Here is a 27,261-nt window from a genome sequence, read left to right as displayed (position 1 = left end):
TGATGGCCACATTTCGGTACATTGTTTTGCAGTTTTTTTCAAATTTGGATAGTGGTTGTTTATGTGTCACATCGTGAATAAAGTTATAATATAATATTCCCACAATTGCTATAAATTGGCATTGCTTGAATTATTTTTGTGAAAGCATTCACTAGCTACCGTAGCGCACTTCTCTTACTTTCCACGATGTCCGACGATCTTGAGAATAGAATCAAGTCTGCGTGGGATGCCATGGAAGCCATTCCCAACGAAGAGGCGTTGTATGGAGTCGACTGGTTTAGGGAGGCTCTGAAGGCAACAATCAATGTGTATCACCTCTATCATTGCTGCACATAACTCAATATGCGGACCTTGCTCAGCTTGAACGAGAAGGGACAATTTGCTTTCTCTTGCTAGAAGAAGATTGGGCTCATCACAGAGGAGGATGAGGAGCAAATGACGTAGCAGCTAGGGAACGTGGTGAATCTTCTTTTACCACTCGAGGGCAGCACAACTACTCCTAAAACCGGCCCTTCCAGCAAATGAACGCTTCTTGCCTATGTAATGCAAGTGCAATAAAATGTAACCTTTCTATGATTAATGGATGTCCTTGTTTCAAGTACCCTTGTCTCTGCTATTTTTGAAACAATTTGAAAGGTGGCATATTTTTGTCTATGTCTCAACCTCCCTAATAGCTCATTGCCTATCTCTACCCTCTGTTTCTCTTACCCCCCTCTCTCTCTCTCTCTCTCTCTCTCTCTCTCTCTCTCTCTCTCTCTCTCTCTCTCTCTCTCTCTCTCTCTCTCTCTCTCTGAGATAGTGAGAAGAAAAAGAAGAAGGAGTGGAGACTAGCAAAATTGCACAAGAGAGATAGACGAGGAAAAGAGAATCTTTTTAGGAATCTGCTCGCTTGACTCCTAAAAAGCGCTCACCAAAAATTGCTCGCTTGAAAATACCCCCCCTCCCCCAAAGCATTATTGCATTGTGGGAAAATATAGCAATGTGCTCAACATCCTCTTGGGTTGGTTGTGCATTTTTATCAGGCTCATACATGGCATTGAATAGGGACTTCATGGCATCATTGACTCCACAAAAAGCCTTTGTGTTGTTGCGTATACTTTGTGTTGCACATAAATTATTCATTGCATACACAATGTTTAGAATGTAATTAGAATGCACATTGTTGATGGGCTGACATGGGGGATTGGTGAACCATGTTGAGAGCCATGCTCATGTTGATCGGCTTGCCCACACTGATCGTGTTGTCCTCGACATGGTGAATGTGTGAATGTGAGATGACTAAAAGAGAAGCTTTTGAAAAAGAACACATCGTGGATTTTTGGGTTTTTTATAGGCAACCCAACGTGACAATGTTCAAGATCATTCCCACCATGTCCTGCGCTTGCTTTTTGAATAAAATAGAACATTGAATAAAATGTCACTTCAGATTAAACATCTTTGGTCAAATCACATTCAAAACAAGGATTATTTCACATCACAAATGCACTAATCTTAGTAATCAAAAAATAGAGAGAAATCCCTTGCAAAATTTAGGTTTCAAGTTCTTGGTGGTGACCACTGTTTTGGTGTCGCCTATGTTGGTGGTGGTCGTGCAGGTGGGGGCCCCATGGGTAACGAGGTAAATAGTGGCCTGTAGAGCAATTGATCTAGGTATGGCCAACCTGGTACTATGGATGGTCGTCTGCTCAAGGGTGGAACAAATGTTACCATGGACTCCTTGGGACATGGTAAAGGCGATGTGGGTGGCTATGACTGTGTTGAATGTGAAACATCACCTAAATAAAGAGTCGTCCCTAGCCTGCTCGGTAGCTGCTGCTGTGGTAAAACAAGTGCCATAAACAAACTTCACTTTTGCTTGATGTTGATGCATTGTCATTATAGACGCTCATACTCAATCGCCAAGCCACTGCATCCAGCAAGGTAGTCATAAATTGTGTCGCCAACCTTCGTGAATATACCCAATAGCGACTTGTAGAATAACACATACATTATTGGACAATGCAATGAAACTTATGGATAGGGACTTCAACCATTCCTCAAACTTACGGAGCAAAGAACTTGCTCTTCTCCACATCGGGCGGAAAGGGTGCTCCAATGTGGTCTAGTGTCCATGACGCCTCTCGGAACGTTTCCGGATCATATCACTATCGTCATCAAATCTATCATTGTCGGTTGTCACATATTTGGCCTAGCGATCGTACAATGGAACAACTAGAAGCCCGTTAAATCTACGTGTTAACATGGCTAGCACCAAGGTCTAAACCTGCAACATGGTTTACAACGATGAAAACAGAAACACAAAAATATCTATCATGTAACTCATAGTAGAGGAATGGTTAAGAACTTACTGAATCCGTGAAATTGTTGATAACAACATATGTGCGTGAAAACATCCGAAGAAAGATGGTCCAAAGATGGCAAAAATTGCAGAGTTCTTATTGCCGGATGGTGCAGTTGTGGTGGTGTGTTGAGCAGACCACTTGGCACTTATCATCTCAAGATGTCTTGCGTGTGTTGAACACACTTGTTGCGATGACCTCGGTGGAGAATACATTCCAACGTGGGATGCCATCAATGCAAACGCTAAGTTGAAAATGTGTTGGTAAGTCTGTCCACACAAGTCGCACCCCTCCAAGCCACTGATCAGGATCCATTTTGCCGGTGTGAGAGGGACCCCACCATAGGACATATCACTCAAAGGGTTGTGTGATGCGTAAGACTATGCATGCATAAGAAGATTGAATGAGTGTTCAACGACTTCAAAAGATAAATTAGATACTAAACCATCATAAACTCACTCTCCCGCGGGGAGGGGGTCACTTAATAATTATGTGACTATCACTTGGGTGCAACAAAAGGGGCTATTAATTGTTATTTTTTCTCACATTTTTACATACAAAAGGGTATCGTAAAATGAAATTAGGGGAAAAAATTACAGATGGAATAGTAAAAGGGTGTTTTATTTGTCAAAAAATCACAGATAAGGAGTTTTATAAATAGTCCTTGACCACATGCGATATGCACAATTTATACGTAGTGACCCCCCCGGAGGGGGGGGGGGGGGGGGGGGGGGGGGGGGAGGAGGGAGAACTCACTCAAGGGTCCATAAGCGTATTTCGCAGATGGTCCACATCATTGAGGACTACAAGATGTATGGGAACCACTATAATCCTAATTTCTATCATGTTTGTGTGTGAGTGTGCCAAAACTGCCTCATATCCAAAATGTGATCAATTGTTGGGAACCAATTTCATTTAAACATCATGCTTTGACTTCTAGTTGTGTTTTTTACCTAGTGGAAAGGAAGCAAGTGGTTCAAAAAGCTTCGCTGAAAGTGGGTGGCTACCCTGGCTTTGCCTAGTAGCAATGGATGTGGCACGCATCGAACCCGTAGATCTGAAACCACAAGATGGACTCAACTACTTTCACGCCTTTCAATATTAGTTTTTATGGGTATGCTTCACTAGTTTTTCAATGTTGTTCATCCATTTTATTTATCAAGTCAAAGTTGGATTGGATTATTTTGATTTGAAAACCCTTAAAATTTGCTTGTTGTGAATGATTCGGGTGTACCATTGTCCGATTGGTGGATAAACTTGTTGCTCGACATGAATTATGGTATTTGAACGCGTGTGTGTTTATAATGAGAGAGAGAGAGAGAGAGAGAGAGAGAGAGAGAGAGAGAGAGAGAGAGAGAGAGAGAGAGAGAGGATGAGGAGAGAGAGAGAAAAAGAGCGGATCCTCAACTATCAAGGGTTAAGAGAGAGAGAATCTTTTTGGAATCTTCTCATCAAATTCCCAAAAAACGCTCGTCGAAAAATGCTTGCCAACAAAATACATCCTCAAAGAACTTCATGTTCATCATCTCTGTGTGTGTCTGTAGGTGGGGAGCAAACTCACTCTACCTACATGTGCACAGACTTTGATGGCACTTGCTGTGTCTCATTGGAGAAATCCCACTCCACCTCTACCTCTACACAGTCCACTAACATGTCTTACATAGCTACATACTTTGTCATCAAGTCTACATAGATTGTGATGACACTTTTTGTGTCTCATTGGAGCAATCCCACTCCACCTATGCCTCTGCACAGTCCGCTGACATGTCTTGCATAGCTACATGCTTTGTCTACTGAGCATACTAGAGCTCACTCACAAATGAGACATGTCTCGTCCCTTGCATACTAGATGTCAATGATGCAATCAAGACCAAACCATCGTGAACCTCTGATACGTCTAATGGAGTAGAAAAGCCATATCTAGCTCCTCTCATAATCACAAACAATCCACAATGCATCTCGAAAGATCACTCCCACAACCAAAATCTACTGATCTCAAAAACATAACGCACATGCCATACCGTAAAGATGCACTACCCGATAATGACAAGCATACATCTCTTGCTCCTGAAATGTCGAACATTGAACCATCGGCCAAGTGCACATGACCTCTGCGTGAGTGGACACAAGAACACTAGATCCGTGTCTGAAAATGACCAAGCCGGTTGAAGTGAGAGTCAAAACTCGATCGTTGTCAATGTGGGAGTCATACTCAACCACTAAAGCATCAAAGAGTAGGCTGTGAATACATAAAACTATGGCGAGAACCTGGAAAAAATCTCATAGATTTTCTCCTATAATTTTAGCAAAATCTCAAAAAAATCTCACCACCAAAAGTGGCATATACAAAACTTGTGAAGCCAACTAGGCTATGCACATAAACAGAGATCGAATCTCTCATCCACAATTTGTCATACATCAAGTCAAAATTGACTAAAATCTCTCCAAACACAATGAAGAGAAGCAAGACAAATTGTTGCTTTAAACAAAGCACATAAAATTGTCAGAGACAAAAGTATGGCAGCGAAGCTCACTCCCACACGAGTAGCTCTCCGGACAACTCCATCTGTTTGCAAGTTGTACACCTATGCATTTGCAACCTATGAGCTATAATTAGCTCACATGTATCTGCATATGGCATACATAACCATAAATCACACAAAACCGTGCATATAACTCTTTGAAATCCCACATTGTCTCAATGCACACAAAATCGCATCCGGATGTGTATCAATCCAAAGGCCACATACCAAATCAAAACTTTCTTACACCAATAAAAGTTAAATAATCTCTCAAATAGCTCCATAGTGTGACATACATATCCAAAGATGCAAACTAAATAAATAATGCTCTACATTGTAGGAGTCCAACTGTCAAAGCGTCTATGCATATAAATTGCTACAGATTCTTGCAAAAAAATCAACACTAAAAAATTCAAAAAGAATTGATATTGCAAATGTGTTTGAGACATCAGGAAACCTTGGGGTAGACTCCTAAATTATATAGTTCCGCACTCGAGTGTGAGAGATATGCCAAAAACAACACTTTGTGGTAGAACAGACCTGCTGCTGCACGTACTATGATTTTGAATAGAATTTCAAAAAATAAACATTTCCATCGCATTTTGAATGTACCAAAGCTCCAACTTAAACTCCTAGATCATATCCATCCACTTCCGTGTGACGGAGATATGCCAAAAACATTGTTTCGGAGGCCGACAATTGCAAAAATGAGATGCAAAAAATCTTGTTCCTCTGCTCTCCATGATGCAATGTCTAAAACATTTCAGAAACAACATTGATTATGATGAAGACAATGACAATGACAAAGAGAACAAGCAAGAAGAAGATGCTATGGAGAGGAAACCATCGCATAAGAACAATGATGATGATGACGATGATGACCCCATAGATGCTCTTGACTCCAGCCAAGGAGAAGCTCATGCCAGTCAAGTGTCTGATAGCTCCCAAGGCCAACCTAATTAGATTCTAGACAACACTATGGATCACACAACGGGAGGTCAACAGAATCCACCTCCAGACCAACCGCCTAGAAGCCAACAAAAGATGGCCCTTACATGCAAACATAAGGGAAAGGCTATTCAGGTGGAGTCATACTCAGATCATACTTCAGGCTTTTCAAATCAATGTTTGAGTACGAGAAAACATCTATGAAGAGAAAAGCACCTTCAAATGTGAACATATCTGCATCTATACCCCATCTATAATGAACCCGCTGATTAGATGCGTTACATTCAGATTCTAGATCAGATAAGGGAATTATTTAAACAAAGCAAGGCACTATAGGTCGCTGGAAGTCCGCTCCGAATGACATTGAACAAAAGAACACGGTGTTAGAACTTAAAGATGATTTAAGAAAGGGGAGGATGACATACATAGTGGGAGCTTGCCCCAGGAAGCGGCTTCTACGAATTACTTAGCAGAGTTACAAATAGTCACTAGCATGTTAGTATGGGTGCCTTTAATAGGACCCATTGTTTCCATTTTTGGGTTTGTTAGTCGGTGTGAGGGTCTTTCCTTTCTGTAAGCCTATTTGTATCAATCACGAGTTGCTAGAACTCTTGTGCTACCTTGTAATTGAGCACTAAATGTAGCATCAATTGTACTTCCACAAAGTTGTAATCCTGAACTCCTGAATGTTTATATCAAATTTCCAATTGTCTCAGTTCCTATCATCTGAATTCATTTTTTCACTTCAGTTCAATTATCTGTCTGATTTTCCCATATGGTCTTTTGAAGTGTGATTATGTTCATCATATTTGATCTGATATCTGACATTTGACTATGAAGTTCTTAACCCGGAATAGTTGTCAAGTGACCATCTCATTCCACTTGTCAAAATTAGTTTTAAGTTATATTCCTTTTCTGTTTAGTCCAGTGGACTCTGTTGTATGTTTAATAATTATTGTTTTGGGCTTGAAATTCTCTTTGAATCTTTCTTAGTGATTTTGCAGTGGCATTTGATGAGAGATCAATATTCTATACCAATCTCTAGGTAGGCTTACCCATTTTGATGTAAGCCATATAAATTACACTATACCTTGTTGCTTCGTTAATTCGATGGTAATGCTAGCTACCAAACTCTTGCACTCCCTTTGCTTAGATCCAATCACTATTTGGAAAAAGTGTGTCCCAGCTTACAAGCAGCTTGCTTGAAGATTCAATAATGTCTTTGGGAGCAAGAGGGAAAGGAAATGTCTTGCCTAAATAACATAAAAATAATGAAACAAGGTGAAAGTTCACTATAGCCTACATAATGCTATTAAGAGGAATTTAATAATAAGAAGGTTCTTTGTGAGAGGAAAAATGAGAAAGTGACACTAGCATTTAAAATTTTTTCTTTCACAATAGAGTATTATACTTTCTAGAAACAAGTGTAACAGTGACTCATTTGGATTACAATATATTCCAAAAAAATAATGACTAAACCAATATTCAATGGCTCTCTTTAAAGAGCGAGGTACACAAATGTCAACACCTCTCACAAAGATCTAGAAGAAATATTAAAAAAGAATTTTTTTGCCATGTGGCACTAATCTACATGCTTTATCCAATGGTCCACAATTGCACCAAAAAGCCAACGCTTTACTAATGACTCCTTATGTAGTCCACAAATTGAGCTCATGGCTTTGAATTTTCCACTTTGTAAATACATTTAGAGGAACTTTGTGTGGTCAAGAAGATGTTTTTTCTTGAACAGTGTATCTTCTTGGCTTTGTGAAGAAAGGAGTTAAGCGTACATTTGACACAGACTTTTTCTTTGATATTTTAGTTTGTAAAAGAATTCTTTCATTCAAGAGCCTCACATCGTCCAGTTCATTGGATTGTTTTAGAGTGCCAATGTGACCCTTCACCTTGTATATATTGGGACACATCAAACTCTAATACAATGCTACTTTAAAAAAAAAAAAGGCAAAACTCACAATCGTGAGTGAATTATATTGATCATCTCAAAAAAATTACAAGAACTTGCCATGCTCGTGCCGAGCTATGACACCATCGAGAGACCAAACTCACATACAATGCTACTTTTGAGTGGCAAGGCCTCGTGATGGCTTCACTTGTTTATCGTCATGTATTGTCCACCGCTACAAAGGGTCCTATAACCTATAGGCTAAAGAGTGTGTATGTGTGATGGGGCCGGCGTAAAGGTATTAAAGTAGAATCAGCGTCGTCAATGTCGCTGCTGTGATGGGCAAATTAATAGATTCCATTATATAGAATCATACGAGAGAGAGCGAGCGAGCGAGCAGCCATGGCTATGGCACCTCAGTATCCTGTCATGCAGCAGCACAACTATCACTGTGAGGCAGCTCTAATTCCATCTCTGCGCTCTACCAAGCTCCACGGGAGGCCTCTCTCTGCAGACCGTCTCTGTAGAAGCTCCTCAAGTGTCTGTTGGCAGCCCCTTTCAAAGACCTACCTGCCCCATCCTCTGCTCATTCGTGCTGCAGCTTCTGCAGAGCGAGATGATGCCTCCTCGCTTCTTCCTGAGGTTAGTTTCTTTCAGGGCGTTGATCTTAATATTTGCATCGAGAATTTTGTCCTCTGTTTCTAGCTCCGCATTGTTCAAGATTTCCTAAGTCCTACCAATGGTAGTACTGTAATGGGATAAATTTGTTTGGGAATTCCCTGTACTTTCAAGGCAAATTGCAAGTGAGGCAGAAGCAGCAGCTGCCAGTAACTTGTGGAATTTTAATTCAGCAGTTTCAAATTGATAATGAGAGCCTGAAATCTCTCAATATGGGTGGCGCCTATTATTTTCGATTTGTCATAGTGGTGAACCCATCAGGACAACCAGAGCAAGTTTACTCGGAACATGCTGGAATTTTGAGGTTCCAATATGAGTTCTGAGATAGTGGGGCATAGCCCTAACTCGACACATGTGGAAGTAACCCAATGAACAAACTCTCGCGCACATTTCAGTGTCTGATTGCAGCAAGGGGTGTCTCTTGATTGATGCTTGTTATGGACTTTGAAGTTGCTTCGTACATTGAGAATGGTTTCCAATTTTCATTTTTTCGTAAAATTGGTTATCGTTCCATACCCAGCTCCTATTTTTGGCTGTGTCCCCAACCCACTGTCAATGACATCCACCAAATTGCTGGTGGAGCTGCCATGGTCTAGAGTCCAAGTATGATGGTCACAAAAACGTTCTTCTCCGAGTTGAATCCGGCTTGCATGGTCTCCTCCAATCCGGTCCGAACCTGCGGCCACAACAATGCAAAGAGATTTTTTTTTTTTTTTTTGGGGGGGGGGGAACGCGGAGAGAGAGAGAGAGAGAGAGAGAGAGAGAGAGAGAGAGAGCTTGCTTTGTTTTGGTTTCTTTCAGCTTGCATTTTTTCCTCTGATTTGTACGTGTGTGTGTGTGGGGTATTTTTGTTGTATGCACATAGCACTTTTGTAGGTTCGTTGGATGGATTTCTCACAGACTCTTGGCCTCAGGAACGTTCAATAAGGCAGGATGTCCTCTCAATTATTTGCTTCGTGCAATCGCTACTCAGCCCTTACTTATGTATTTGGATTCCTTGACTTCCACTAGTAGATTTCATATTACCAACTGGGCATCACTTTATCGGCCAAGCCTATGCGGATGACTCTTTATTTATGCCTCGCAATCACTATGATGATGTGGAGCAAATTATGCATACTCTTCACTTGTTTGGATTGGCGGCAGGTCTCAAAGTTAATTTTCGTAAATCCAAGTTAGTACCTGTGAATGAGTATGATTAGTATAAGCTATCATGGCCAGGGGAGATTGTTTCTCCACACATCATAGTTCGCCATTTGGGTTATCTGTCGGGTTGGAATGTATCAGATGCGCAGAAACTGGATTGGGTACTCCAACGTTTACATTCCAATTCAAATTATTGGAAATTGTCCACTTGGCCACTACATGTGTGTCTTAGGATTGTCCAATGCATTCTCATTGCTTTTGTGTAGTTTTACTTACCTCTATTATCTTGGTCTCAGTTGCGCTTGCAGTCCCTTATGTCTAGTATTTTGGAGCTTTTGTTGGCTCACCTCGTCTCACAGAAAGGGTCTCTGGCTTTTATCTATGGACAAGTTGTGTTATTCCAAGTGCCTTGAAGGGCTGAATATTTTGGAGTTGTGAAGTCATGTTCTGGCTCGGAAAGCTATGCTATTGCTAGTCTTGGTGGAACAGCAACAACCCTGGGTCATTGGCACCTGACTAATTGGGACGTCATTTTTGGGAAGCTTGAAGGACACATCCTTGGATGTCCCTTTTACTTCTTCTCTCATTGTTGATTGGAAGGTTATCACCTCAAATTCGGCATGGTATGGTTGGCAATCCTTTCTAGGCAATTCCCTTCCATTGGAGAGTCTGCATTGGAGCACGGCATTCTCTTCAACTTTGGTCCAGCGGTCTCCTCACCAAGCCTATTTTCTTTCTTAAAAAGAAATATGCGAGGTACATTAGGTTGTGGATGACATGGGTCATGTTCTTTCGTCCTCTGATGCGGCGTCTCGTTTTCAGTTGGGACTACATTATTCTCCTCTTTGGCGGGAGATTCAAAGGATGCTTGTTGATCTCTCACCCATTCCTCCTTTGAATGTAGACTCCCGCTCTTCTAATTGCTTCCAGACTAGAATGCATTTTAGCCAATGTTTATGCCCTATTGCAATTTGATGCGTGGATTGTGCGTCATGGTAATCAGCTATGTTCACTCTCCAAGTCATCCTCATGGTGGCAACGAACATTGTCTAGCATTTGGCAGAGTCATCTACCTCTGAAGGAACGTATTTTCTTGTGGTGCTGCTTGGCGGGAACTCTACCTGGTTGACAGCTTATTGCATGCACGACATATTGCGCCTTCTTGTTGTCTCAGATGCCATGAAGCTGAGGGGAGTGTGCCACACTTATTGAGAGGTTTTCACTGCTCCAGATCCTTCATTTGACAAGTGTCGGCTGCTCTTCGACTGCGTTTTCCTTCCGGCACTTTTCACATACAGTTTTGGCTTTTTGGGGTGCTCCATTCTCCGCAATCTTAGTTTACAGTATCTTTTAATTGGGTCAGATTTTGGGCTTTGTGGGTCATTTGGCACCACCGAAACTCCTTAATGTTTCAAGGCACTAATGTTGACCTTTTTCCCTACTTCAAATTGTCGCTTGGTCAAGCGCTGCATTTCGCTTATGATGCTAGGGACATCACTCTTGAGGCCTACAGGATTTATGTTGACTGTTTCTGGCCCTTAGAGCCTCATGGTGCTCCACTTTTTATATCTCTTATTTTTCGTGGGTTTTCCTCGCTTTAAGGCTTCCCACTTGTAAATTTTTCCACTTGTAAGTTCCATCAACAAGATTTACAAAGAAAAAAAAAAGTGTATGTGTGTGTGTGTGTGTGTGTGTGTGTGTGTGTGTGAGTGTGAGAGATGTGTGTCTAGGGTGTGCTTGTAGAGCTTGATTTTTGCATGCTTTTTTTCCTCGTGCTCTTAAAACTGACTTTCAGGATTTTCTTTCATTGTGTTCCTTGACTTCCTCGATTTCTTGTGTTCCTTGTATTGGGTTGTTTGGGGTAATCGTTGTTGGCTTGCTGCCCTGCCCTCTACTCTCTCTTATCATGTTTCTACATTAGTGTACATTGGGTTTTATTGTTGTTGGCTTGCTGCCCTGCTCTCTACTCTCTCTACCAGGTTTCTACATTAGTCTACTCTCTACCAAGTTTCTATGTTAGGTTTTAAAAGCTTGTTGTCATCAGTGCCTCCTTCATTGTCTTGTTGGAGGTACCCCCCCAACGTTCGTCCTTAGGAGCCACCTTCAAGAGGTGGACTAGTTTCTATCTTGGCTGATAGCTTCTTGTTAGCTTCAGTGTAGTGCTTTGTTCTATGTATTGTGGCTTCCTCTTGGAGTTTCTTGGTGTGAGTTGCCTCTTCTCTCTCAACTTTGTCATCGATTGCTCTCCCCTTTCGGCTAATCCATTGCCTTTTGCTGTCAGATTATACCAGCTGGCAGGCAATGCCGGACGTTAGAGCTCTTGCTGTTGCAGATATGATGGAAAAGCCCCTATTGCGTCTGTTTTGCGAAGACCACTTCAGCTTGCACTGTGTGAGCTATGGCAAGCTTGGAGACCACCGATCAACTACTTGAAACTACCGCCACTCCCCCTCATGGTCCTCGGATGAACACCGCCCCCTCCATGGGCAATCCTGCTCGTCACTTGACACTTGGCTTCAATATTTGTTAAGCCCCATTCTTTTAATCTACAAGAGGTCGCTCATCCGGCCATGACCCCTAGCTCCGAGTGTAGGCGTGCATGTCCATACTCAACTATAGGATATATCATTCCTTCCCCCCTCAAGGTCCTCGAAAATTTCATTGGAAGGAGTAATCCTAAAGTTGGGGAACCTTTTTCGGAGAGTGCTTACTCGCTTCCATGTTGAACTCTCTTCAACACAATATTTCCACTTAACTAAACACTCTTTGAAAATTGTATTACTACTTCTTTTTTCTCTAGTGTTTAGTATTTTTTCTGGTTCATGTGGAGGAGATTATCTATGAGTTGCACTATCTGATCATCTTGAAGAAGATTATTAGATTGACCCAATTCCTTTTCGAGTCTGTTAACATCGACGTTGACATCTTTGGTTTAGCAATCCCTCTTCTCCAAGGACGATCATAGTGGAGACTACCGAATCTCATTTGGAAGACGATTTCGAGCTGATTGCTTAGTAAGGTCCTCCCTCAACTTTGAGGACACTCTTATCTACTTACGGGACACCACTTGGAGGTGGTCAATACACTCCATCGATGACTATTGCAATATACAATCAAGATTTTTCGGTGTAGACTTCTCAGTCTGACCTTTTGGAGTTTTTGTAGATTGGTTGCTTCGCCGTGATGGATTGCCACTGCTTCCTCTTTGGCAAGGCAAAACTTTTGCATGTCTCCTAATTTGACTCTATGATAGGTGTTGTTTTTACACATGATTAGGGAATTTTTTCTCGGAGCGGTACACTTACTTTGCAACGACGGAGTACAGGAGTTTCCTACACTACCCTTGATGGCATCTACTTGGAAATTTCTTGGCAGCTGGAGTTCCCCAAACTTTTGCTTCGCAGCAGACATTTTCATTAGAGGCTTCATATCTTTGGCTTCCATTGGTTTGTTCAACATCAAGTGCTGAGAGGGGGTGTTAGAGTTACACATAACACCACTCTTCTGCTTCGTTTAGGGTGTGGGCATGCTTGTACGGCTAGTGTGTCTCTTGGGCTCGCCACCCATTGCATACGCGTTTAGGCTGCATGTGGTCATGGCCCAGACACTTTTGGCCTGACTGCCCAATTTTTAGTCCTGAAACCATATATCTTATTTGCATAGGTTTTTCCATATTTGTGGGTTGTTTGGTATATTTGTGGATGTCACAAAGTGATGACGTGGCGTGTCCAACTGTGAAGAAATGGCCGAGAGGACAAGAGAAACTGAACCCAAAGAACAGAGGAAGTTTTAAACCCTGAAAGAATGGCCGAGGGGCCTAAACTTTAAAATTCTAGTCCCAACGTAAAGAGCACCGGGCGAGGGGCCTAACCCTTAAAACTCAAAAGCTTGAACTCTGGCGGGCAATTCCGCAATTCGCGTTGACTGTTGATGTGGCAAGGTTGTATGGACAACCGGCGTGGCAGACTGTATGAAAATTTTGCAATTTGCACTGCTGTGCTGATGCGGCTGAAGACATGTGCTCTTTTATGTGTGCATTGTTAGAGAGATGTAGAAAGATGAAATATCTACAACATTTTGTCTGATGAATGATTTGAACTTAGTGCATCTAGACATCTATGGAGATCTGCGAGATGTGGATGTGATGGCTAAGTGAATGAAATCTGAATGAGATCTGAAACTGAATGAGAATTGAATGTGAATTGAATGAGATTCTAGTGCATCAAGATGTCTATCTGGATGAGATGACTGGATATTGTTGTGAGTGTCGCTAGCGGGTCTGCAATTTGCGCCGATTGGTGACGTGGCAGGGCTGTATGGACAGCTGACATAGTAGATTGTAGGGAATTCCGCAATTTGTGCTGCTGTTTTGACGTGGCAGGCTGTACAGACTTCTGTAAATTGCGCTGGTAGATTTTTCTTCTTTTACGCATTGCTTTTGGGGAGCAGAGCTTTTAGGGTACTGTGATCTGACGATGCTAGGGCTGAAATCTGAAAATGCTGGCTGATTTGAGGGCTGAATCTGCAAACGCTGGAACTATGGCTGAAATCTGCAACTTCTGAAATACGCTGATGGTCTGCTGGTCATGGCTGAAAATGCTGATGCAAAAACGCCATGAATGTTGATGGTACTGGGTACTGGTATTGAGGGTACTGACTTATGCTTGAGAAGTGACCCTTGGGATCACTTATATAGGGGATTAAAGCTGGGTCGAATAGTGCCAGATTGAACTCCACGACCTTGTAAAATGATGCTAAAATGTCACTTATTAATAAGTAAATGAACTACTAATAAGAGGTGCTTCACATGCAAATAAATGCCTTTTCTTGGCAGTGGTGCTCTTATCAACTAGCCCAAGTCCTTCAGTTTTTTTGTGGGAGTTGATGAGGATTGTCAGTGGGGAGTGTAGAATATTTTTATGTGGCTGGCACTTGGCCAGACTGGCAGATATTTGGGCTTTCATGTGGCATGATGTATCACTTGAACAGCAGTTTGAGCTAGTCTTGTAGTCTACCAGGAGGAAGCTTTGCCATCTGTCTTCTATGCATTTTTCTTTGACTGGTAAATTAGGTTCTTGCGATGGTGGCCTGATTTACTCCCTGTTGTTTGGCTCCGTACCCTAGAGTTATGTCCCAGTTGCGGCACTTAGTGCTAGAGACATGCTGCCTATAGTTCACTTGCACATTGATATTATGCCTCGAGAAGAGGGGCCTGGGCATTATCGAAAGAGACATGCGACGTAGAGTTCACTAGCTTGGTGTTATTCTGCCTTGAGAGGAGAAGGCCTGGACCTTGACTCCTTTGAACATGTTAAAGACAGTGGTGCGGCAATGTACGATAAATCATAGAGCCATGGGACTTGACACTTGAGAGCATGAGCATTGAGCTTATGCTAAGAAGTGGCCACATTATGGCTTAAAGTGGCTCTATGGAGACTCAAGTGTGTGCCCAAACTGCTTCGAAATGGCTCTCCAAATGGTCAGTAACTGATCGTTGGGGCGTCTTCACCATTCACCGTTCCCCGCACAATGGCGTCCCCGGGACACCATCCCCATATGGCCACCTTGTGGCCCAGCTGACGGATGGAACGTCCTACATCCCACTCGGGCCCCAATGTGGGGGTGCTTTCCCAATGTCCAAAGCCCTTGTCCCTCCATCCTCGTGTGACTACGGTGCCGGCCGACTCCTCTCAAAGGCACTTATGACCCCTATAAGGGATGAATGGGGAGATGGGACAAGAAGCCCAAATTTGAGCGCCCTCATAAAGTGGACCTAAAAACTTCCTGACTAAACACCAGGCTAGGCAGGTACACGTTAAGCAAGCACTACAGACGGGGCATACATGGCACACGTGACTCGAGATGAGAGAAACTACTTCATGTAGGCAGGGCATGGCCACAAAACAGCCCTCATGCCCTTAGATCTGCCCTGAGGAGATACTGGGACACTAGCAAGAATTGTCCCTAGGAGATACTAGAGCTCTAGTAGTTCTAGGGAGAGAGGTGACAAAGTCTCATTTTGCACAGCATTTATGGTTTGTTTAGGTAAGTTAATGGGGCCATGTGTCTTTCTGACTGCCAGATCATGAGTATGTTTCTCCTACTTGTGCATATGGAGGGAGGGAGGGAGAAGGGGCATGGGGGGTGTGTGCTATAGAAACTAAATAACTCACTGTCCACATCTTCTGCACGTGGTCTTTGTGTTATACCAGTCTACTCAGTAGGCCTACCTCTGGTGCTCATTGACATCGTCTTTGCTTTAATGCTTGTGATATTTTTGGCCTCAAAACAACACCCCGCCCGCCCCCGCCGCCCGCCCCCCCCCTCCTTCCCCTCCTTCTTTCCCTTGTGCTTCTACTGCTGCACACGTGTTTTATTATTACTTACTTTCTCATGTCTTTCCAGGATGTCAGTTCCTCAGATTTGTGCGACCCACTGTGCTCAGTTGATGAGATGAGCTCACTTGATTTCGCAGAAAACTACAAGCCCAAGACAGATTTGCTCAAGGCGCTTGCAGTGAGTGCATGTGTAATAGCAGGGGCAGCAATTGTGAATCATTCATGGGTCGCAGAAAATCAGGTCTCATTCTGCTTTCATTTATATTGTGAAACTGTGTATCTTGATCCTTTTTTTTGCAACTATGACTGTTGTTTTTCATCCATTAAAGGGTACAAATAACTGCAGGACCTTGCCATGGTGCTTGTGTTTGGTTTGGGCTATGCTGGTATTATCTTTGAAGAATCCCTTGCATTCAATAAGAGTGGGGTGGGCCTCATAATGGCTGTTACTCTGTGGGTCATTCGAAGTGTCGGAGTGAGTCTTTGGTTACTATATAACTTAAGCTCGGTTAAAGTATGTTTCTTACTAATGTGGCAGTTTATAATATGAGATTCATACGTTGGCAGGCATCAAGTCCTGATGAAACAATTACCCAGTTGACAGAGTCATCTGCAGAAGTGAGTGAGATAGTCTTCTTTTTGTTGGGGGCAATGACAATTGTGGAGATAGTCGATGCCCACCAGGGCTTCAAGCTGATAACCAATTCAATTTCGACTCGAAAGCCAAGGAATCTCTTGTGGGTGGTATGCCACATTATTTCTCTCTTTTTTCTATTGTGAGCATCTAGCTTGTTTTGATTTTTTAATGTTGACGGTACTTTGACGAGAACTATGGGGTTTCATTCTGATCAGTACTCTGGCTGGGAAGATTCTCATTTGGATGATGGCTCATATTTAATGCTGGTTATCTTTGAGCCTCGCAGTTCTTCTCAAGAACCAGATTTCCTGATCGACTTTTGTGATGATTATGATCTAAATTTTTTCTTGGAGTGGCTAACGGTGCCGTGGCAATCGAGCACTCCAAAATTGATTAGAATAGTAATCTCAGAATTGCAATGATCAGTAATATTGATGCTATGGACAGCAATCAATTTATTTCATCAGAACAATCAGTGCGTACAAATAATAATTCTGAGTTGCTAACACCTTAGCAAATGATTTTTTGAATCATATTGATGCAGCTAGTATAATTAACCATTATTCAGTTCTTCTCAATGATTTACCGATTTTGCAAGCTGTAACATCTAATTATCTTGATCAGACTGATCCAAGTTGTAATCGGTCGGCACTGCGTGCCAATGGGAGATCCATGGTGCAACTTGGAAATAACGGAAATAGAACAGAAAAGATTTCACACTTTCACAAAGCAGAGGCATAGTTCTTTGTCAGATTTCAGTGGCCCCCACGTGGGGCCCTTGGGCTTTAAAAGAAGTTACAGGCTCTGCTGTTTACAGCTGGCCTCAAAAGCATTTTATTTTACAAAATTAAGTCCAAAAGCATGTGGTAAAATATCCCCTTGCTGGAAACAGTAAAAGTTCGCGTAAGCTGCTGCCACGTCATTAACATAGTAGAGTACCGTATAGCGTGCCTCTTTTGTTGCAAATTGTTGCAAACGGCATAGCCCCAAGTATATCTATAATTTTTGCGTACAAGCTTGAGAAGGATAGGTACAAGGCATTGCTAGTAGAAAAGTCAGCCTTGACTTTGACTTCCTATGGTTAAAAAGTAAGAATGTAGATGTAGACAAAGGAAGAAAGAGATTCACCAGGATTGTAGATGACATTGACATCATATGTTGGTTAGATTTTATTTTGGACAATTTATATATAACCGTCGGTGACTCTCTTTTCAAGCAAACAATTGGTATCCCTATGGGTACCAATTGTGCTGTTTATGTTGCTAATTTCTATCTTTTTACTTAAGAGTTTGATTTTATGGAGCGTCTTGTCCTTGCTAATACTTACCCAAATTGTTTGTACAATTATTGCAATGTAAGACGCTTTGTAGATGATCTTTTTGTTCCTGACGTTCCTTATTTTCGAGATTTTATGTACTTGAATTCGAGTTCTGTAGGTGGAGGAATTTATCCTAAGGATTTTTGTAAACTTAACTGTACCACAAATAGTGATTGCTGTGCCTTTTTAGACCTTAAGATTCTTCAGACTCCCTTGGGATTAGAAGTAAATATCTATGATAAGCGCCTTGAATGAGAATATGTCAATCTAAATATCATCCATATGCCTCACATTTCTTCGAACATTTCTCTTTTAGCTAAGTACGGTGTCATTTGCTCTCAACTATTTAGATTTTCTCGTCTGTGTTCTAGTAATTCTGCTTTTGTTGTTCAATCGTGCCATCTTATTTCTTTGCTTGTTGAGAAAGGATACTCATTCAAAATAATCATGAAAAATGTTCGTTTATTTTTGCATCGTAGTAAGTAGTAAATTCAATAAAAGTGGGGAGCTTAAAAACCGACTTATTGTTTGACTTAGTAACACACTATTTTGTTGTTTTGATCTCTAGCGCTTCTAGTATTTTTACTCTAGCTTGACAAATGCTAGCCTTTATCACCTCTGGAGGGTGATAGAAACTCAGCTCGTTGGTTTTGTAGAGTATGTTCAAAGCATGAATGACCTCTCATTTTCGATTTCGTATTTAGCTTACATTAGGACTTAAGAATTTGGTCCTTTAGAAGTTGTTGTGTGAAGTTTGATTTCTAGGATTAAGTTTTTAAGATGTCTTATCCTTTTTTGTTTAAAGTTGAGTACTTGTTTTAAGTTTTAGCCAAGTAAGCTACGTCAACTTATTTTGCGCATGCCTTTTCTAAAAACATTTTTAAGTTAATAATGTTTTGTTTTATCTAGTTTTGTTTCGTAGCAAATAAAGTGATTTACTTTTGTTTTTTCTTTTCTTTTCTTGTGTCCCTTGCTTTTATAGTTTTAGAGTGCTTTATTCCCACTTATAATTCGCGAGTTCAGACTATTCTGAACTTATGAAGGTATATATATCTATAATCTACCATATATCCTGGAATTTCTCAAAGCTATACATCAATTTGTCCTATTGGCCTGCTTCAGCCTCTCGAGGATGCAATATGTGTGTGTGTGTGTGTGTGTAATGAGTAATCATATGGATTACCATAAGGAAATCTACATGGTCCAATCATCATTCAAACAAGTGTGTACAAAGGCTAGAAGACCAATATTGGTAATGAGCATGAAAATCCCACAACCAAAATGGCAAAGCGATTATGCTAGAGAATCAGGCAATGAATATTGCCGCCAATATACCATTCTTTCCAACTCGTGCATTTGCTACAAAATGACCTTAGCAATGGTGAGTGAGGATACATTCCAAAGCACAGTGCCTTTCGAGTGGGATACATGTTTTTTCGAATACCATTTGCATCTTAAAAAAAGAAAGGCATTCCTGGTGCCAATAATGAAGCATCTCAAAAAGCAGTTGAAGATGCTCATGATGACATGCATAAGAGGCCTTTCCAAAACCCAATGATAGGGGGAAAGAGATTCATTAGCAACATAAAACCAGATGGAGGACACGAATGTCAAACCATATTTGAGAAGGAAAATTCTACATAAATCTGAAATTTTCTACTAGAAATCTTGAAATTTGAGCCGGCCTCAAATCCTTCTTGCAAAAATTTGAGGGACCTACTTTTTGATTTGAACAGGTTTTGGATAAAGCGAGGCTACCTTTTCCTGAGCCCTGCTTGGCAAAGATTAAAAGTCAACAACAGAAAGTTCATTACTGCAGAAAGGTCATTACTGAATGTTATGCAAAATATGTCTTATCACTCCCTTACTGGAGGGAAACATTGGATGGATGACAAGGCCAACGAGGCTTGGCAAGTTAAAAGCAATGTTATCTGGTGAAGAGACATATTTTTTTGAGGCTTGCATAAGTTCTTTATGAGGCGGGATACGCTCGCTACTGCTAAACGCCGCCCCCCCCCCCCCCCCCCCCCCCCCCCGCGGCTGCCCTAGCGTTGCCTGTCACAAGAATACGGAAGCGTAAACTGGCTTTTAATTGTACTTCAAATACTCAAGAGAATTAGAGAGAGAGAGAGAAAGCTTGACACTTCATTGGGGACCAGAAGATGGGCTGGTCCCCCCCCCTAAAGAGAATATCTTTATTACTAAGGGAGAATCTACAGGCACAGGAACGGGGCGAAAGCCGGTCCTCTATTCTTTCTTGGCCTTTTTCTGCTTCTGACTGAGAGAGTAGAAGAACTGCTCTCTGACCACTGAGAGGATCTATCCTCTTCTGCGAGAATTTGGGAAGCTCTCGTAGGGGAGAGTCTACCTTCCACAAAACTCATCGGAAGCTCTCACGAATGAGGGTCTATCTTCCGCTAACTGTGCCACTTTGGACGTAATCATTCTTGCAATTAACCAACCACAAAAACATGCAAAACACACACACACACACACACACGCTTGTTGTAATTTTCTGCACATAACCAGAAATTGTTACCTGAGCGCGTTCCAATGCCAAAATGGAGGTCCTTTTCACGATGGAAATGCTCCAAATTTGGTGTATGTGTAGAGTAGGTAGTGGGGAATGAGATTCTAATAAGACTTTGTTGAAATTCACCCTAATACAAGTGATTAGGGGCTGAAAACAGGGAATTGGCAGCAGCTAGACAAGGGAGAAAGAGAGTTTTCTACTACTTTACGCGATGAAACTTCTCCCAAAGCTTCATGCAACCATGAGAGGCCTTGTTCTAGGTGATGGGTGCTCAGAGGCTCCACATACACCACAAGGTGCTGCTCTCAAGCTTCAATGGAGAGCTTCACTGCGTAGAGGATGGTCAACTTGGGGGGGGGGTAGTGCACTGCCAACCTGGCAAGAGGGGGAGGGGCTGCTCTCTTATAGCCTCCCAGAAGAGGGGGCGCTAGCATGAAGAGAGGGAGTGAGAGAGAGAGAGATTGCATGGAAAAGTGTGCCAAGTGGCACACTTACTTTAAAATTTAAAAACCATTCAACTTTTGACTTTAAAAATCCTATACTAGTTAATGAAATGTGTAATTAAGTGCACAACTGCACACATAGATTAAAGAAATGAAAACGTTAGCTGCTCCCTAGCGCATTGCCGTACCAGCAATGCTCTGGCATTACCTGTTCGCACTTGTCCGGCCATTTGGTCCAGCGCAAATCATTTAAGATACTTTTAACTAACTTATCCTAAGGCCGTAAAATAATTAGGCCTTAGGGTTAATAGTCTAAGGACCCCATCTCATTCCTGTGCTTGCACTAGCGCGCGTAATTTTCTAAGCTTGTAATCTGAGGCTACTATCTACCCCTTCATTGAAGACCCGATTTCCCAATCGCTAGGGCTTCAGGGTATTTTTTTCTAGGGTCTCCTTGAGGTGCACTGGCCCAAACTTGGGCGCACCTGAGGCCCCACAACTGCTAAATCTATTTTGATGTGCACACCAGAGTTACCGGGGAACGGACTTTTAGGGCCTTGGAACGTCGGAACGGCGTTCCGGCCGGCTGGAGTTTTCTGGAACGCGTCGGAACGGAACGGCGTTCCGGCCAGCAGCTGTCACCGGAATGGCCCCAACGGCAGTTTTTGAAATTTAAAAAAATGACTGTTGGGCAGCCAACGGCCATTTTCAGCAGTGAAAAAAGTATATAATGCCCCCCTCCTCCCCCATTCTTCACACACTCATCAAGCCTCAAGGCCCATTCTCCCTTGCTTGAGCCTTGCTCTCAACTCTCAAGCCAAGCTCATTCTCCCTAGCTTGCTCTCAACTTTCAAGCCATAGTGTGGCGCCGCGGCATGCCTCAAGGCTCAAGCTCTCAACCTCTCTCTCTCTTGGGCTAACTTCTAAGTTCTAACCCTCAAGGCTCAAGGCTCAAGCTCTCTTTCAAGCTCTCACGGAATCAAGCGGCAAGCCTCTCTCTCTCTCTCAAAGTTCAAGATCAAGCTCTCTCTTTCACGGATAATCCATCATCCATGGCCTCTTCTTCTCGTTCAACCCCCTCCATTCATGCGGGCAACACTCAAAAGGCGAAGGAATGGTCGTGGTGGGATGAAGTGACCTCGGAGGGCACCTTGTCGGCGGCGGGAGGTTCTCGTGCATGGGGATGCAAGCTATGCTCTTACACGCGGAAAGGGGGGCATGACAAAGTGAGGGCACACTTTCTTCAAGTGCCGGGACATGAGGTGAAATTTTGTGCCAACGTAACCATCGAGAAGAGGAAGGAGCCTCTCCTTTACACGGGGCAGCGTACATGGTGGATCCAGAGTTCCAAGGTGCAGGGCAAGAGACAGATAGGGAAGTCATGAACCAATTTACAGAGATCTTAAACAAGATGGTTCTAAATAGAGATGGGCGGCGCATTGTCAGAGATTAGCTGAGACAGTACAGAGAGATGCGGGGATCATTTGACAGTCCAGATGCTCAGATTGATCGCAAGAAAATAGGTTCAGTGCTTTGGTGGGAGGACTATGGCTATGATGGCCCCGAGCTTCAGAGATTGGCGATCCGTATTCTCAGCCAGTCAGTCAGTACCTCATGCTTGGAGCAATTGTGGAGTACCTTTAGCCACATTGCTTCCAAGAAGAGGAATCGGCTTGGAGTGGAGAAGGCTAATGATCTTGTCTTCGTCAGCGCAAATTTGAAAATGCTTTGCAAGAGTACAAACAAACAGACAGATCCTTTTACACAGTGGGAGATGGAGCAAGAGGCTTCTCAGGTGGGTGGAGATGCACATCCACCAACACCAGGTACTTCATCTGTGGCTGAGATCGAGCCGGACCTAGACCTCGATGATGAGGAATGGGAGGATGTGCATGATTTACAGCCGGCTACTACGGATTGGGAGGCCTCTCAGGCTAGTGGCTCTTGAGTCTTGAGTCTTTGCCATTTATCCTTACCTTTTTGTATGGCTGCTTGAGCCTTGCCCTCTTTGCCATTTGTAGCTACTAGCATCTTTATGGTATTTGTCACCTTCAGTCTTTTGGTATTGTGGTCACTGAAGTCTGGTTTGAACTTTGCCCCTCTTTGGTTTTTTTGTAGCACCTTGGCCGCTGGCGGCCCTTGAGGCTTGTTACTATGTTAGCCATAATTAATTCCAAAGTGTTATCTCTGACTACTACTCTTGCAATTATTTGAGAGCATTGTGTATGTACTATGGGCATTGTGTTTGCTCATTGTTGTTCATCTGGCTATGTACTCTGGGCGCCTCACATCCCAATCAAGTCATAATAAGGTTAAATGGTCTTCGAATCATGTTTTTTGTGGGTATTAGAGTCAAAGGACTCTAATACTACTTGTATTCAAACACATAACGCTAAAAAAAATAATATTTGGGTGTTTTTTAGCCTGCTGTTCCGCGCCGTTCCCATTCCAGGCCCATTCCCGTTCCCCCGTTCCGCAGGGAGGCCCGTCGCCGTTCCCGTTCCGCGTTCCGGGTAACTTTGGTGCACACAACTAATTAGATAATTCTTTTCTCGTAAATAAATTAATTATTTACAAAGTCTGACTTAGTTACATCCCTCTTGGTTCTAAACAGTTGACCTCAACTGTAGAGCGTCAACATGACTGTGCAAGATGCCTGGGTAGTCCTTAAGATCGGACTCAGTCATCCACTTTGCATCTAAAGGAGTGTAATTCTTGAACTTGACTAAATACTTTCGATGTAGACTCCCCGACTTGAGTTGTTTCTCCGAGTGGTGAATTATCTGTTCAGGTTGAAGAATTTCCTCAGTCTCTTCGACTTCTTGAGGATCTTCTTGTACTGGCGCCACTGGAGGAGGTCCAACATATGGTCGGAGGAGACTGACATGAAAAGCATTATGGATGCGCCAGTTAGAAGGCAAATCCAATCTGAAAGTCACGTCATTGACTTTATCTGTAATTTTGAAAGGGCCGTAAAATCTATGGGAAAGTTTGACAACTTTCCCTTTGCCGATCCGCTTTTTCAATCTAGCTTTCTCAAACCGAAGCAAGACATATTGTCCTTTTTCAAGATTGACATTCCTTCTGTGCTTGTCTGCTTTTCTCTTCTGTTGCTCTTGAGTACGAAGTATCGCTTGCTTTACTTGTTGATGGGCAATATCAATATTGCGCACAAATTCATCTGCGGCGAAAATGTTTTCTTTGGTCACCATAATAGGAAGTAAGAGAGGCTTCCCATAAATAATTTCGAAGGGAGCTTTACCAGTTGAGGAATGTATGGTATTATTATACGCAAACTCAACTATTGGTAAGTACTGTTCCCATTCGGATTGTCGTTCCGAAACATAGCACTTGAGGAGATCTAAAACAGTGGCATTAGCGATTTCGCTTTGACCATCTGTTTGAGGATGATAAGCTGATGAAAAATCAAGCTTAGTTCCCAAGTTTTCGAACAATGCCTGCCAAAATAGACTAGTCATGCGGGGATCTCTATCGCTGACAATAGTCTTTGGCAATCCATGGTGTCTAAAAATCTGAGCTAGAAATATTCTAGCCATGTGATCAGCTTTGATTGTCTTCTTTACTGGAAGAAAATGTGCTTGCTTACTGAATCTGTCTACTATAGTCAAGATTGCATCATTTCCATTCTTGGATCTAGGAAGATCCGTAATAAAATCCATGGCAATACTTTCCCATGGCGTGTTAGGCACAGGGAGCGGCTGAAGCTTGCCATAAACTTTATGTCTGTCATATTTTACTTTTTGCCATACTAACACTCACGTACATGTTTTTCAATGTCCGCACGGAGTGTTGGCCAAAAGAAATACCTTTCGAGGGCACTAGTGGTGGAAGCAATTTCCCGATGCCCGGCATAAGGAGAATTATGTGCTTCATCCATCACCTTCTGTCGTAAGGGCTGAGCTATGCATATTGCTTGTTGACAATAGAGCGTATTATCCCTAATGGAATAAGGTGGCCTTGCGTGACCAGCTTGAAGATCTGCCCAAATTGTGGCGAAGTCTAGATCTTGAGGATACATTTCGTTGAGAGATTCTAGTTCCTCATGATAAATTGTTGTTAGTGCATTGATCTTTGGACGCCTCGAGAGAGCATCTGCAACTGCATTCTTCGTTCCAGAAGTATGTAAAATTTGAAAATGGAACATTGAAAGAAAGTTGGCCCATCTCATCTCCTTTTCTGATAACTTTCTCTGTGTGAGAAAGTAGCGAAGACTTTGATGATCTGTCTTGATAATAAAATCAGCTCCTAACAGATAGTGTTTCCAAATGGAAAGAGCATGAATTATTGCCATTAACTCTTTCTTGTATATGACAGTGCTCGGCGCGCTCGGTTGCAGAGTCTCTTCACCGCCCGCTTCTTCGCCACAGTAGTAGACACAGATGGAGGCTCCAGCTCCGCCACAGAGGGACTTGTCCGAAGCCCCCTCGCCCGACCCCGCTGAGCCCACCATTCGACGTGCTCTTTCGCCGACATAGCTAGCGAGCCTAGCCGCAGAGGTAGAATGCTTGCAGGAGACTTCTGTCATCTGCAATATTCTCGGTGTCACGAGGACGTGGCAGTTATTAACCATGTCACAGAGATGTGGCAACTGCTAACCTTGGTTGTTGGTTTCTTTCCAATGGGGTTTATTTTATTTGTTTTGAGACCCTCTTTTTGAAGTAGCAAACGGTCGGACATTGTATGGCCAATGTGAACGGTAGATTCACCCACAGACGGGAAGTGGTCGGCATTGGAATTCGTATGGTAAGAGGATGTCTAGGCTCAGAGGAAGATCATATAGGTCCCCCCGTCGCACTTAGCAAGTTGGTGGATACTAGGAAGTGAACTCAATTAAGGCGTAAAGTCAAGGTGGGACTACCAACAAAAAGTATCCGACAGTTGGGCCACATTGCACTTTTGGATGCGGTCCCAATGAGGATAGATGGTCAGAAGACCAGTGGGAGCCCAACGGAAGCATCTCCTAAAATTTAGGGAACTGCTATTTTGGGCCGTGAAATGTGTTCGCGTCATTACCTGCGGTATGACTAGGGAAACATTTTACAACTCTGCCGCGAAGTCAATTGGGCAACCGGTCAGGATATTTTTAAGCGGCGAACCCGAAACGGGCAAATGCTTGTAAATGCGCCAAGTGTCGAATTTTCATGCACTTTCCTCTTGCAGAAGAAGTGGCGCTGAGTTTTATGCTTGGACAGGCCTCATTTCAGCTTTTGTCACAGGTTAAGAGCAGTGTGTAGTGTGGAGGGCATCACTCCTAGCACCACACTGTACATGAGAGGTAAGTCAGTATCTTTAGTGGTTTCGAGGACAAGACAAAGGCACTCACTTTGTAACCGGCCTGTATGATCCAAAAAGGGCGGTAGACTTTACTTTAAACCTTGATTTAGCTTTCACCCATTATTAGTCGTCTATTTTACCTGTACTTTCAAGACACAACAAAGGGGGAGAGGGATACAGGTTGCTAGATTGCACCTGTATGAGTAGACGGACACCAGATTGGCCCCTAACTTAGGAGCCCCTTTCGGTATTTCTTTATTGTTCAAAAGAGGGAATAAACGCTGTGGTTCCTACAAGCTGCCCCGCACAAACTCGGCTGAATTTCCACTGTTCCAGCCCGATTTCGGCAGCATAACTGTACTAGAACCCTTCACGGTCAGTATTCCCACGCATTGACTGACTTTCCCGACGCATACGGGCACTTTGCAAAACCTGGCGAGAATCTGCAGCACGCTGAATTCTCTGTTTTCAGCCCTGAAATTGCGCCAGATCACCTGTACAGCGGTCCCCTTGCATCCCCGAACCTCCTGGGGGTATTAGGGTCCGTTTAGGGCCAAAACCCTAAACCTGCAAAAACACACAGCAGGCTGTAATTCACTGTTTCGGGCTCCGTTCCGCGTGCCGGTCGCATCCCTAGCAAGTCCTCGAGCTCCCGCACCTGTAGGGCTACTTGCCCTTTGAATCGGACGAGATTTCTGGCGTGAAACCTCTCCGAATTCACCTGTACCTGCGGGGGGATTAGCCGCTAGCTAATCCAGTACCTGTGCAAGAGGCTCTTGCCTCGGCAATCGCGCATGAACCCACACAACTGTACATTGGTCAAATGAAGAGCCCACTAGAGGGGCATAACATACTGCCAAAGGGGAGAGAGAGGGCAGTGCGTAGCGTGCAGGGCATCACTCCTGGCACCGCACTGTGCATAAGAGGGAAAGCAAGCACTCCATAGCTCTTAACCTGTGACAAAATCTGAAAATGAGGCTCTCTCCTCTTCAAATTCAGCGCCACTTCTTGTTGCATAAGGCAAGTGCACCAGAAGGTGCCACTTGGCACTTTTACAAGCATTTTCCCGTTTCGGGGTTGCCGCCTAAAAATATCCCAACCGGTTGCCCAGTTGACTTCACGGCAGAGTAAGAAAATGTTCCCTTTGTCATTCCGGAGGTA

The 27,261-nt window shown here is 43.0% G+C and overlaps 1 protein-coding gene across 1 annotated transcript in view; it reads left to right on the top strand.

Moving 5' to 3' along the window:
* The first annotated feature begins 8,009 nt into the window (after positions 1–8,009).
* Positions 8,010–27,261, top strand: part of LOC147423481 (sodium/proton antiporter 2-like) — a 107,397-nt gene continuing 88,145 nt past the window's right edge. The window contains exons 1-4 of the mRNA XM_086501339.1: positions 8,010–8,354; positions 15,942–16,115; positions 16,221–16,349; positions 16,442–16,618. Coding sequence (XP_086357465.1) covers positions 8,115–8,354; positions 15,942–16,115; positions 16,221–16,349; positions 16,442–16,618 — 720 coding nt within the window. The 5' untranslated portion in view covers positions 8,010–8,114. The remainder of the gene's footprint in view (positions 8,355–15,941; positions 16,116–16,220; positions 16,350–16,441; positions 16,619–27,261) is intronic.

This window comes from Adiantum capillus-veneris, chromosome 26 (assembly GCF_014529385.1).
Source record: "Adiantum capillus-veneris isolate H3 chromosome 26, ASM1452938v2, whole genome shotgun sequence".
NCBI lineage: Eukaryota > Viridiplantae > Streptophyta > Polypodiopsida > Polypodiales > Pteridaceae > Adiantum > Adiantum capillus-veneris.
This window is presented reverse-complemented; position numbering and strand designations above follow the sequence as displayed.